Raw genomic sequence first — 14,886 nt, forward strand, 5'->3', positions numbered from 1 at the left:
AACTCTTTATATAGAAGTACTACATAGTCATTTAATTATTACCTGAAGGAACACTATAATAGAATTAGACGAGGTACACTTTCAGTTAACGTGTTCATATAAATTGGTAATGGATAACTCAAAATGTTTCAGCTTTACTATCACCCTAGGCTAGCTGATTTGATACCATGAGTGTCAATATTTACCTCAAACTTATGTTTTCGTTTTGTCAATTCTTTCTCTCTCAGAAACTCTAAATTGCGGCATCAATGACTACATGTTTAATACTGGTGTACCCAGTCATGGAGGTTCCGATGATGTATATACACATGTCCTTATACCTTTGAATGTGTGCGTTTAGTTGGACGGTAGTATTTACTACTAAAGTTTGCTCTTTTGAGAATCTACTTAGGTCACTGTATCTGAACACTGTGATAGGACAAAAGATACAATATCTACTGAACAGAATAGATCATGGAAACATATTTTCACACGATGAGGGATAAATCAGAATTAGAAAGATAGAAAAACAGCTGAAGATGAAATTGTAACAAAAAATTGTATTCAACGAATGATAAAAGACCTTCAAGCTCTAGTGACTTTACTTTATAAAGAAAGCATAGTAACAGGTCTTCAAGCACTAGTGGCTTTACTTTATAAAGAAAGCAGAGTAACAGGTCATCATGTAATTTCACATGTGTTCGGAATATTATATGAAAGTACTACGGTTAACTGAGTATGTAGGTTCTGGGAATTGAAATTTTTGATACGGTGATCATTGTCTCTTTTCCACTCAGGAAATACTATCTTAATACAAGACTGATATTCCCATCAGCAATCACAGCGACCATGTAGTAATGAAAAACAAGCTCATGTTATTGCTTTCATCGTGCATAAAAGGTGTGTCACTGAGCCCTTGTCGTACAAAAAATAGTAACATGCTCTTGAAAGAATAATTTCTATTCTCTATTTACAAAAAATCTTTATAAATAAAAGTATTATCACGAGAAAATAGCAAAATATTTAAAGTGTTTAAAAAAACTATGAATAGAATGATTTTCTGGAAACTGTAGATTGAAATTGAATTATTTGTCCAAATCACGTTTGTTTGTAATCCGATGGTAATAAATCAAATCTTCCAATTACCATTTCATCGTTTGAAAACAAAGTGATTAGCTAAAATCAATTACAATTTTATTTAGATTAATTGACAACAGATTAGTATTACTGATACCAAAATACTGACAGTAAATAAGGAGGTGTGGGGGATTGAAAATAAGACAAATATTCAAAAAAATGTACAAGAATGTGTATGACTACAGATCACTTAATACAGTCCTCAACAATTAGCAAGACGGACACCTTATGACATCATTTTAAAGGCACCGAATTGGCAATTTTTGAAAAAAATTCAAAATAGAAAACATAGGGCCTGATTTATATATATAAAAAAAAAACAATAAAAGAAAAACATTCATAGTAGGCTGCAACCAACGACATCTGCAGGATTTCTGACTTTTAACAGACATATAGAAAATGCGACGCGGTAAAACACTTTATGTTTGTGAATGCTTCATTCTTCCACTAACTTTTGTGATAATATAGCATATAAACAACTGCATTCATTTGGTATTGGACAAATGAATTCAATATAAGTCAATCCTAGAATAATTTGTTCGGAATCATTTTGTTCTCAAGCTCTCAAGTTTTGTATGTTATTATTGTTGAAAAGCTATGAAGGTCTATCTGAAATGATATATATGTTGTTCTAGTTTGAACCGACGTAATAAAACCATTGCCGTATTGTGGATTAGAGTTCATATGAGTTATTCATAATGTACTAGTCTTAAAAATCTCATATACAATGAAAATGTTGCTTTTTGTCTTTGACAAAAGAACTTGTAATGAGGTGTCATCGAACCTTGTTTGTTTGTTATTGTTTGTTATGAGGTTCTGAGTTTGACGATTTAAGATCGAACAAAGATAAAATAAAATGTCAAGAGTTTCGGTCTGTTCTACCATTGATCAAACAGGCCTCATTGTATGGTGTTTTTTTTTTTGTGTTAAAATCTATCTTATTCCAATAATGTGAAGAAAACAGGAATTTTAAATCAAAGCATATACGAGTTTACATGTTAATTCTTTTTAATTCTTAAGTGAGAGATTGAAATGCGGAAGATACTAAAGGTATATTAAGATATCATGGGGCGAGAGAAACTGACAACGCCAATGCAAAAAAACGAACAAAAACCCCGAAAATTTCATACCAGTACCAAAAAAAAATCCATAAAGACAGAGCAACACGAACCTTACCTAAAACCGGGGTTCACCCCAAGTGCTCCAGTGAGCTAACTCTAACTACATTCGTTTTGCACGTGATATTTAAACTTAATATATGCACAACAGTATTCCAGCAGTACGCTTTTGTCGGATTTTCCCGTTTATTTCTTGTAATACATGTACATTGACTTCTATTCACTTTTGATATCCGCTTTATTAGTCTTTGACATGATAGAATTACATGCTGTTAAAATTCCCCATGATAGAAAAAAAAATAACCTATGATCTTGATATGATTATGTAAACATTTTTGTTAACAAAACACCAGCAGCAAATTGATGTAGAGATAAAATGCTATGCATACATATTGCATTTCTTCTTTCGAGTAAGTGTTGAATGTTCCTGGAATATAAAACCATTGTTTAGTAAAAACATTCATTCTACGTCTCTCGGTCATATAACCTTTTCTCTTCTTTCTTGACCTAAATATTTTAATATCTTACCTCCTGTTAATTGACATTATCTTACCTCCTATACATTTCTAGGAATGTGATTGGTTAAAAGCGACCTCGTGGAAACCGTGTATATTTGATATTAGGTTAGTTAATTGACAATTTGTAGGTAATATGTGATAATATTTAGATCTGTTTCAATTGCACTTGGAGTAGTTTTGTTTTATTAACTCTGATTTATACGTCTGTCGTCGTTAATATGGGTACATTTTTAATGATAAGTTTTTGGTAATATCGTTATTCCGTTTCGGGGTATTAATTTTATTGTGTTTCCTAACTAATAGATTGAATCAGATTAAATAATAATGTAAAGAAACTTTGATGTAAAAAACTAACTATACATTTGTTTTCAATTAATGTTGTATTCGTTCAATAAGCATTGACCTGATCAATGATTAAGAAACTTATATTTGATGGTATTATGTTTAACATTGACCTGATCAATGATTAGGAAACTTATATTTGATGGTATTATGTTTACAAGACGGAAAATAAATAAACAATCCAATCAAAATACCATTAGGAAATGTCTCAAGGGAAATGGAGAAATACTTTTTACTAAAGATTACTGTTTTTATGTAAATAAACAGACAATTTGCCGCTGAGGCTGCACACATCTGTACATGCGATGTTACAGAAAGTGCAATTATATCAGATATAAAGCGTTAGTTTCTACATACATCTACGTTATTTTAAACGAGGTATTCCGGTTCAGTGTTGACAACTACAATACTTGTGTTGGTAATAGTACTGAATCATTTACCTAACGATGACAATGATTTCACGCTCTCTCAGTCTGTCAGAGCCCTTCTAGTGGGGATTTGAATAGAATAAAAGAGTAAAGTTCTTGCATGTGTATAAGATGAACAAAAAGATAAATAAGTACTCAACATTAAAATCAACACACAAGGTTTTGTCCTCTACTAGTTGTTCGTATTATTTGATTTATCGATCCGTTTAAAACCTTTGGCAACACCACAATTTGAGGTGTCTATATCAAGTACGATGTGACAATTCAGTGTTCACCTATTTTGACCCAGTCAATTGATAATCTCAGCGCGTAAAGAAATGGTTCCGTCCACACATATGAAAATGATTCTAATAACATTTTTATTTTAATTTCAAGCCATATTTAGCTTGTTTGAAGAAAATATAAGTCCATGGTTTGGCTTGGCATTTCTCCTTTCTGAACTTTATTTTCTAGTTCTAATTCAACACGTCTTCCCAAAGTCATAATTTTCATCGAGTAATAACAGAGCTTTTATTCATTATGTCATTTCATGCCTATTTTAAGGAATTGCTCAGACGAAAGCCTTACGGTTGACATGATAGAAAATATAATCACAAGTCATTAGATGTTTAGAATCTGTGAACATAACAGATTGCTGTCATAAAAGCCATTATAAATATCTTTTTCATAGTGATTTTAGAAACCCCCAATAATTCATGCTTATGGACTTTTGCAATGCGTTGTCATGTAGAATCTGTAATATTGATTGTTACGGGTTTGTTTAAATCGATCTATGTTTATTACATCTTCTTTAAACTTCGCTTGTAGTAAAACTGTTGCCCAAACTGAAAAAGTCGGAAGACGTTTGAAAAATACGTTTGATGTCATCGTATTGCACACAATGTTTTTGTATATTACCATCTTATATAACTTATAGTATCGTTGTGCAAATATGTGTTTCCCTTATTTGCGTATATACATGTTTTATTAATCAACTGATTCAACTGACTAAATACGGAAACATTTTGAATTTGTATTATCACATAGCAGGCAATGTAAAGATTGCATCATCTCGTAATTAATCATTAAGATTTAAATCTTTGTGTGTGTCTTTGAATTTGCTTAAGTTTTACACTTACTGATTTTTTTTATGATCAGTTGTATTATGAAACAAGATCTACATAACGTCTAAGTAAATTGGTCCGCCTTATCCTTTTGGAAATCAAGATATACATTGTACAAAACATCAATTGTATTTTATGTCTTGAATGGGTTTAGAGCTAGTTCAAAGTACGTTGATTTTTTTTTTAAAAAGGAGGAATACTGCTTTTTCAAAAGTTACTAAGACAGGGCTGTGAATCAATCAAATTAAGGTCATCACTCAAGAAATTTTACGGTCGCCATCATGAGCTGATTGGCCATTATGACAAAAGTGTGTCAGAAATCATATATGATATTCTTCCTCAGTCATAACAACCTTCCATCATTACCGAACTGAACAAAGAAATAACATGACGGGTGCCGTATACGGTGCAGGAAATGCTTACTCTTCCGGAGCACCAGATTTCACTCCCGGTTTTTAGTGGAGTTCGTGTTGTTTCTTTTTTATTATTCATAACTGTTGATGTAAATGTCTTTTGGATTTATGAGTCTTTGTTTACTCCTTGGTTTTGATTGTTATTGTCTTATATTCTCATGAAATGGTATTCAAATAGAGCTTAGAATTTATGTTTTGCTTTTTAATTTCAGTTTTGTCGAGAGACATTGAAGGATATAGAGAGCATACAAGGAAGATGTCTAGTTATAACATCTGATGGACGAAATGGCCAGGCGCAAAGAATTCTGGGACTAAATGACTTCAGTGAGCAATACTCATGTGGTGCATTCGGAACTGTTGCAGCTGTTGAAAGAGCAGATTTACGAGAAATTCCTACACCGGAAATACGTGTTCATAATTTAAACTTTGACTTGTCAGCATATGGAGGCAGTGCTCCTGAAGCAAATGGAACGCCTGGATTTAGTTTAAAAATATTTGGAAATAGCAAACATAGATTTATATCCTTAGCAATTGCAAAATGTGATTTACCTGTTGTAAAAGCTTTACGTACGATATTAGACAGAGCTGTAAGTTCATAAAATACACCAATTAGGTTTCCTATGCGCATGTATATTTCATGGGGTTTTAACCGGGTTTTTAATTAACTCAAATCAATTAATGTCATTCTCAAAAGTGTTGGTGAACGGAAAAACTACAACATAAGTATGACACTTTACAGCAAAAAAATAATTTTTAATGTCAACGGATAATTTTTCTTATATTTTAATATCATTTTACTGTGTTATTCGAAGGCATTCTCAAATAACGTGTTATTTTAAAGATCTAAAAAATATTGGAATGTTTTAATGTACTCAAGATCTTCGATTTTGCATTAATATCCATATTAACTTTTTGATATCAAAGTCATACAAATGTTAACTCATGTTTGTAGACACCCTGAGATCTATTAACATACTGTTAATTTAAGGCGAGAAGTAATATTGAGATGGGAAACACGGAATGTGTCAAATGTGACAACAATCCGACCGAAGAGCGATACCTTAAGTGCCTCATTTTTTTATTGTCAATTCGAAAATTCTACATTGCATGACGAAATGAGTTCTCGAGGGTATCATCAGCTCTGTAGTCAGTCAGTACTTCGGTACTGACATTATTTAACAAACCTTTCTAGAATTGTCCGTTTATAAATTTTAACAATTATTTAGAATCTAAGATTTCAACTCCCTCAGGCAAAGTTGACTTGAGAGGAATTTGGCAATTTATTTTAGACATTTTTGTTATATAGCTCTTCAACGGTTTCGGTACTTATACATCTGCGGATTTCAAATTTGGCTTTGAAAGTTCTTGATATAGATAAATTCAAAAAGGCGCTTCTGAAATCTGAAATTATTAAACGTGTTGTTTTTAATTTTTTGAAACAGTTCAAAACAGAGAAACGATCACAGTTGATTATGTATCTTCAATCTATATATTCTTCATTGAAATATGATTGATTTATGATAGATTTTTACGCTATTTGTTTACTTTTGACAAATATCAACGTCGACAGATTATGAAACTTTATTTGAGCCGAAATGTTTTTGACAAAGTATGAAAATCTCAGCCACGATGATATTGTTCGTTTGGTGTAACCAGCTGTTCTACTTTTGTTCTCTATTCAGATATAAGTGGAATCAATTTATATATTTGATTGTCTACTTCTTAGGCAATTGTCAATCAGAATACGTTATCATTACATTGTTCCTGTCATATCAAGGAAAAGTTCGTGGGTCGGGATTAAAGTATTTATTTTGGCGCCCAGACTTTATCTTTGTAAGCTGTCAGAAACAATCTACCAAGTTATTGACAAGACATGAGATATCATAAAAAGCAAAACGGAATGATTAAATGTTGTCGTTAGAACAATCAATTTATAGCTAATCATGCGAAAGCTCACAGTCAGCTTTATCAAGTTTTGTGGTATATCTTAGAAAATCAAGATTTATTTATTTGATTTTTTGTTTGAAAACAGGTTTTGTTGTACTTACATATTTAACATAAAAAGAAAATGTGATATGCTTGCCAATGAGACAACTCCAAACAAGAGACCAAATTGACACGGACATTAACAACTATAGGTCACCGTACGGCATTCAACAATGAACAAAGCCCATACCGCATAGTCAGCTATAAATGGACCCGAAATGACAATGTAAAACAATTCAAACGAGAAAACTAACGGCCTAATTTATGTACAAAAAATGAACGTAAAACAAATATGTAACACATAAACAAACGACAACCACTGAATTACAGGCTCCTGAGTTGGGACAGGCACATACATACATAATGTGGCAGGGTTAAACATGTTAGTGGGATCCAAACCCTCTCCCTAACCTGGGACAGTGGTGTAACAGTACAACATAAGAAAGAAGCTTAGATTAAGTTAGTCTTCATAGAAGAACTATAACATATGATTGTTTGAATATTTCATTATAATTCAGTTTTATAAAGAGAAAGTGAAGGGTAATTGTGTAGTGAAATCTTCATATTCAGATCTTACATTACCCACAAAATGTGTTTTAACCCTACGTTGTGCATATACATATAACATAATAATATGTCTACCATCCTGATATAATTATATTAATGTTCTTTATGTTTTTCAGATGATGCGGAATATATTTTTAAAATGTTTTAACACATACAAATTGTCATCAGAACCATTACTGAGTGAATCATATGCCTTAAACCATATGAAGTACAGTCCAAGACTGTTTGAAATAAAACTTTCTCAAAGAAGTGAAACAGTTGCCTATTTTGATGACTGTGATATGTTTGTGTTAGCTGAAGGGGAAGCTGCAGCTTTTCTCAATTTTCATACGGGTAGGTAAACACTCAATTATCTAAGCAGTTTTGAAAAACACATTTCCTCTGACATAATTCACTGAAAAAGAGAGATAAGGAAAATAAATGTTGTTATGGCGATACATGCATTTGCCTAAGTCATTTGAAGTTGCACAAACGAAGGATTTGGTATGTGTTGTCCAATTTGTAGCTTACTGTTTATTATTTTGTGGTATGTTTGTGCATCTTGTCAGCTTTTTTACTTGTCATAAAATGGTCTTAGCTTTGTTCGAAATTATGGGTTTTAATTATTCATTGATATTCTCTTTTTTAAAAGAAAATGTTTTACGCTTACTCATTGCTGCATAATAACGATTCGAAACTAATAACAGTAAACGTTACGAACAACTATAATTCAATATGCTAGATTGTTTTTGAGCACCAATTTTCCGAACCATAACTTGAAGTTCCAGATAAAACGTAACAACAGAAAACAATATTTAAAGCCAAAGTTTAAAAAGAAAAGATTCCGTATTTGTTTGTAACAGAAGTTTGTGTTTTGTATCGCACTTTCTTATTGATTTTTGATGCATCTTGAATGGTAAATCACATTGCTGCAACATTACTTTTAACTTTCTATAAAAATTAATTAGACACTAGTCACGATCTGAATATATATTCGGCTCATTTGCAACAAAGATCTATTTCAGGTTGGAAATATACAACGAAAATATAGCTTAATTAGTGAGAAGTGTAAATTGAGGTTTCAATTTATATTTTCTTCTCTAATCTGACGTAATAAGACCTGAAAGTAATTGGATTTATACGTGCTACTGTCATCAATGTCGCATACATTATTTATATTTTGAATGTGAATACGTAAACCATTTATCTAATTCCTATCTAAAAATATCACAACGTCGATGGGTTCGGTGAAACTTAAGACATTTGGCATTACGGATAAACTTTTATGTGTAATAGTCATACTAGTATAGATATTTATCTTTGGTTGTGTCCGAAACAATTCATAAATTTTCAACCCTTGGAGAGAACGACGGTTAATTTACATTACTTACATTTAGGCCTCAATTTCTACATAAGTATTAAAAGCCAGGAGGAGATTTACAATGGTTAGCAAGAATAACAAATTATCTGAGTAGAAATATTTCAAATCTCCTTAAAACGCATTTTTCTTATAAGGGGTTGTGCTTTTCATTTCGAATAGGCCAAACTAGCAAACAAACTTCATATTTTGGCATAACATCGCGAAAAGATTACACATTGCGGTACGCGACAATTCCGGAAAACCTAGATCCACCACTGGCCGTAATAAGTCTGGAGAAGAAACGAATGACACACAAAGAAAACGTTTCTTAGCTGTATTTGGCAAAACTTTTAATAATTTTGGTCCTCAATGCTCTTCAACTTCGTACTTTATTTGGCCTTTTAACTTTTTTGGATCGAGCGTCACTGATGAGTCTTTTGTAGACGAAACGCGCGTCTGGCGTATATACAAAAATTAGTCCTGGTAGCTATGATTTGTTTATTCATTTAAAATATAGCAATGTAACAACGAACATTTAAACTGAGACAGTAGTCTCAGATTACAATAAGTGTTACCGATACGTCGCCTCGTCTGGTTACTAAGACTGAACTGTAATTACTGAATTATTGTTCCTGTCGAGAGCTTACTAACGAGGTTTTACTCTAGACTACCATGTTGATAGGTAGAATGTTCCTTTCCTTGAAACACACAATATATTCAATTAAAGACTTTGCTTTTAAATATCACATGTAATGAATTTCATTCTTAAACGGATTATTGTTATCTAAACATCATATAAAAAGTCTACACAAAGAAATATTCAATACTTGCCTACTACGGTAAAGTCAGTACTGTTCAAACAATCAAACAATTTACTTGCAGTCTATTTAGAATTGTTCAGTAACTTAAGTATGTATGATGTTGATGTGAACAGGTGAATTACAAGAATGTAACAGTCTAAAAATAGAATGAAGAGATCTTAGCTGACTGCAAACAAATTGTCTGAACAGTACTGTACTAACGAAATTGAAAAGTCTGGAAATGATTCGAACTTCGGGAAATGACTAAATAGTTTATTGTTCAGTCTTTTTAAAAGAGCTGTTCAGATCAAAATGATCGTTTCAGATAAAAATTGGTTTATGTATACATGTAGTGCTTTTAAAGCATGTTCACAGACTGAATACCAATTCGGTGGCACAAATGTATACATGTCAAAATTCAAATTCACACAAAATTAAGAAAAATCAATCATTTGTGTGTAAAAATAGGCAAGGCAATAGATAGCATATCTATTTTATTCTTTAAATAACAAAATGGAAAACCACAGCGCTGAAAATTCTAAAGCTAGCACTTAATCAGATTAAGAATAAACAAATGTAACATCAGGGTCCAAATAATTCCTTTTGCTACAGGTCAGATTTGAATATAAATCTAATTGAATAAGAATCAATCTTGTTGGATGCCCATATTGATAATTAATTAAACTAAAAAAATCTAACTTTATATGTAGTTCGTTAACGAACTGAAGTTATGCGTATGGTGCCAAGTTATTGCAGCAATTCACATTAACGATATTGGATCTTTACGAAAGTTTTTCTGGTTCTCTGAAATCAACATGTATTGGCACTAAACATTTCCATTGTGTTCATCACTATTAAGTCGTTAGTTGATGTGAGAAGACACCTCGATCGAATAAACAAGATAACAATAATGTTCTGTATAATCAAGTTTAATTGACGTATTTATTCGATATTTTGATTGGTGATTATAGCAAAACTATATACAAAAAATAGGGATGTTGAGATAGAGATCAATAGCAATATAACATCATTAGCACGTTCGAAATAGTTGTGAAGAGCTACGGTCTTCAAGGATAAATAAATCTTTAACTACAAAACCTTGCAATATATACGACTTCATAAATTTCATAACAGTGACCAATTGACCACAGAACGTGCTTGAAAACAGGCGAAAAATCCAAGAAGAAAAATGAAAACTCAAAGTTGAAGAGGAAATAAAAAAAAAACCCATAGCAAAACAAACATATCCTTAAACGTATCATTTTACAATTACACCAATAATGCGCCCTTCAGTATAAGTCAAAACAGAAAAGTATTTACATGTATTCACAAGTGCACTTTTTACTGATTTTGAACGAGCAATTGCATAGAGTGACTTTCGGAAGTCATCGGATTCCACATTTTTTAGATTTATGTCGTTTTGGTGACTTATGTGTATTGCCTTAACTTGCAAACATATTGAATCTAAGAAAATCAATGGGAGAGTGTCATTATGAAAGGTCTTTATTCGTGAATTCAATATTCTCATATTATCTCATCGAATGAAAGAGTCAGTTTCAGACGGAAATTAAGCCCTTGCTATCAAACACTTTAAATTTGCAGTTGATGACTTATTTCATATTATCACAAGTTTATTACATTTTTTTATATGTTGATAAACTTTTAAAAAAATACAAAAATTATCGTTTCTTTTCAACATCTGCATTTAGTAATATTAACATTTCATTCTTTACATTGCAATTTTCCGTTCAATGTTGATACAGATATATGACCTTAACAAGCAGCTGTCTACATCCATTTCATTATAGTGACCAGACTGCTATTTTTCTTTACTTTACAAAAGTTTAGATTAATGCTAGTACTTTTTCACACATATATTCATTTTTATTTACAGTAAATAAATCATTTTAATCTACTTAATAAAAGAAAAGTAGTGGCTGTCAAATTGTGTATTAAGGCAATAAATAATATGCTTCATATAACACAAAATATGTTAATGATTATGCAAATCCTCAATGTTTTTTTTTTTCTCATATAAATGAATGACATTTCACATTCTTATTTTTACAGGTTTAGATATTAATCCTGCCATAAGAGGATTAACATCACTTGGACGTTTTATTGAAATGATAACAGTTGCCGACACTGAACATGCGGTTTCTAATGCCTTAATGTATAAGATGAAGCATTCCGAACAGTTATTTAGAGACTTCGTAAAAAATGGTATTCGAGAGTATATGCTGACGTAATAATTGATACAGATTGTAGAGTGTGTTTTTAGAGTAAAAGAGACCAAATGGCCATTAGAAGACAGAAGACTTACTTATATCCCTCCTATAAAAACTATGACTTGCAATTTTTAAATATGTTGTGGCTAAAAATATAGTTGTGTTTTCACTTCTGTGCTAACAAATGTTAAGGAAAATCTTAGAAAAAGCCCGTTAAAGACCAGACTATATCTCTCTTTACTATATGTTAAATATTTGAAAGCTATTTACCTACCTACCAACCGTAAATTGTTATTTCTTCCCTAAAAAAACTGTAAGGACAATATTAGTAAAGCACCGTTAAAGACCAAAATATTTCCCTTTTAAGTATATGTACAATATTTGTTTAAGGAATGTTACCAACCTACCTCCTTTTTTTCTACCTGGAGTCACGGAACAAATATGTACATGTATACATTGTGTTCTGTATTTTCTTATTTGAATTCGTATAACACAAATGTATAATGCAAATCTTGTGTAACATTATGTCCTTTAAACACTGCAAACATCTATATATTTTAGTCGCGACAGAATTTGATGTCATTACTTTTTTTCTTGAAATGAAAAATTACATCAATTTTACGGTTGTTTTTTACGAATGGTATCGTTGCCACATTGTGTTGAATTTGATGTATCTCATTTCTGGTACTTACATGTAAGTAGCTTAAGAACATTCTATATGAAAACATTAATATATGTTTTTTCTATGTGAATTTCGAACTTTTAGAATGACATTTGTTTGCATATTCGATCTCAGATTTTTTCTTTAAAACATCAACAATAGACAAAACATGTAACGTTTTATAATCACGTATACATGCACATGTGAAGACAAGGAGTTAAACGGATGTATGTACAAAGACTGAAGACTATTTAGACAATTTTAGTGCACAAAGGGGAAAAACTATTCAGAATATTAAAGTGTATAAGAGTGAACAATATTTAAAACCTAAAAGTAAAACCAACATTAAACATTTATTTATTTTGTTTTGATAAAGTTTTGATTTTGATTTGACATAATATAAATTAGGATGATGCAAGTCATGTCAAATCAGAAAATGCAGACACTTCTTTTTAAGATAATTAACATAGATATAAAGAATATTGGACATCAACAACTAACCTGCAATATTTGCAGCTTTCATAAAGAGAAATGATGCTGATGGTGTTCTTTCAGTCCCATTAAACTTAACCTTTATTGTCATATATATTTGAAAGAAATCTCTCACTATTTGCAAGTAAACATAAGTGTTCAAATTGTTTTATTAAAGCCCGAGAAGATCACTTTCTAATCAAAGTTATTTACAAAATTTAAACCACTTGTTACAAAATGACATAACTGCTATATTTCCCATCAGAGTGTATGAATGCAATTTAAAGCTTGAAGTCATGATGAAATCAATGCAAGTACATGATTTGTAATACGGTGACAAATAAGTATGCTTAAAAGTGTACATATTTTTAATTGATGTAGTTATTTTCTATGATACATGTATGTGCTCATTGTAAACTTTTGTATAAGACAATATGTCATTTAAGGACTAGTACTAGTTCTTTGCATTAATTGCTCTCCAAACATCTTAGAAATATGGATACTGTTCTTACACGATCGTTTGTTTATTAAAGGATCAATTCGTGCGGAAGACCATTATTGATGGAATTGCGTAATATTTTTGTCAAGATTTTATTCAGAAGTTTATCGACGTCAAATGACATTTTTGATTCTCTACAGATATAATTTTTTATCTGCTTACGATTTGTGCTTTAATTCTAACAAATCATACTTTTCTACAATACACTTATCCGTGTGTCCTTCCTAACAATTTTTTCATCAACTACAAATTCATACTACTCAACATAATTTCATCATAATTGGTCAGCCGCATGACTGTGTGGATGTTGTGCGCGTGCCAGACCCGTTAACACATATCTCATATTTGCCAATACTTTTTATGTTTCAATATGTTTAATAACTTTAGAATTTTATGTCACACATATCTGAACAGAGGGAAATCATATTTTATAGTTAACAGATTGACAGTAATAATTATAACAAGTGCACGTCGTTTTGGTGATCTGTAAGTCACCTTCTTTTAAACCATCCAAACCCCGATATTTTGAATAAGGAATAAGGTATGACGGGTACTGAATCGATTTTCCCAAGATGATTTAAGGTTCATATTCTTTTTCATACAATGCAGACTACAGAGTATCCATGTGCCATAAATGAACATGTTCTGTGACAATAGATCATTAGATGTTGTGTTCTGATTGGCATGACATTTATTAAGTAACTTGTACTATTTTTAGCAATATTTTTCTTTTCTGTGATTACGTTATTATACATGTCAGACAATTCCATTTGTTTTATATTGTAGACAAATAAATTATTTTATAATTAGTGTAGTTTTTGTAAAATGCATACATAATTATATATTCAAATTGGCAATACTTTTATTAAATATTTACAGTAAAATGTTATTACTGGCACATAAACTTACCCAACAAATTAATACCTACATGGCAACATACTTTTCATAAGTAATAGATTTATGTCATTTGGGAGTGTTCATACACAATTGCTTGAATCTTTTACTTTCGTCAGATATGACATAATAAACGCTAAAGGAAAATGATTTTGAAAAATTCGGAAAGATAGTTCTTGATGATAAGGCAAAATCTTTGACAATGTAAAAAGTAAAGTTAATGTTTAAAAAAAGTATGTTATGCGTCGTTAATGCATTTTAGCAATTATGGACGAATAGCTGACAAACAATTCCAAACTAATTCAGTAATTAGTATATTACCAGATAAAAATGTCAAATCATCTTTAAATAATATGCATGCGCTTACCCAGAAAAATAACAAAAAATCAAACACCTTGGAAAA

At 31.1% G+C, this 14,886-nt stretch overlaps 1 protein-coding gene across 2 annotated transcripts in view; it reads left to right on the forward strand.

Moving 5' to 3' along the window:
* The window catches only part of LOC143080706 (uncharacterized), a 100,041-nt gene extending 85,643 nt beyond the window's left edge, over positions 1-14,398 (forward strand). For both annotated transcript variants that reach the window (XM_076256699.1, XM_076256700.1), the window contains 3 exons: positions 5,251-5,625; positions 7,708-7,924; positions 11,801-14,398. In XM_076256699.1, the coding sequence (XP_076112814.1) occupies positions 5,251-5,625; positions 7,708-7,924; positions 11,801-11,979 (771 nt within the window). In that variant the 3' untranslated portion in view covers positions 11,980-14,398. The remainder of the gene's footprint in view (positions 1-5,250; positions 5,626-7,707; positions 7,925-11,800) is intronic.
* The last annotated feature ends 488 nt before the right edge of the window (positions 14,399-14,886 follow it).

This window comes from Mytilus galloprovincialis, chromosome 6, assembly GCF_965363235.1.
Source record: "Mytilus galloprovincialis chromosome 6, xbMytGall1.hap1.1, whole genome shotgun sequence".
NCBI classification, from domain to species: domain Eukaryota; kingdom Metazoa; phylum Mollusca; class Bivalvia; order Mytilida; family Mytilidae; genus Mytilus; species Mytilus galloprovincialis.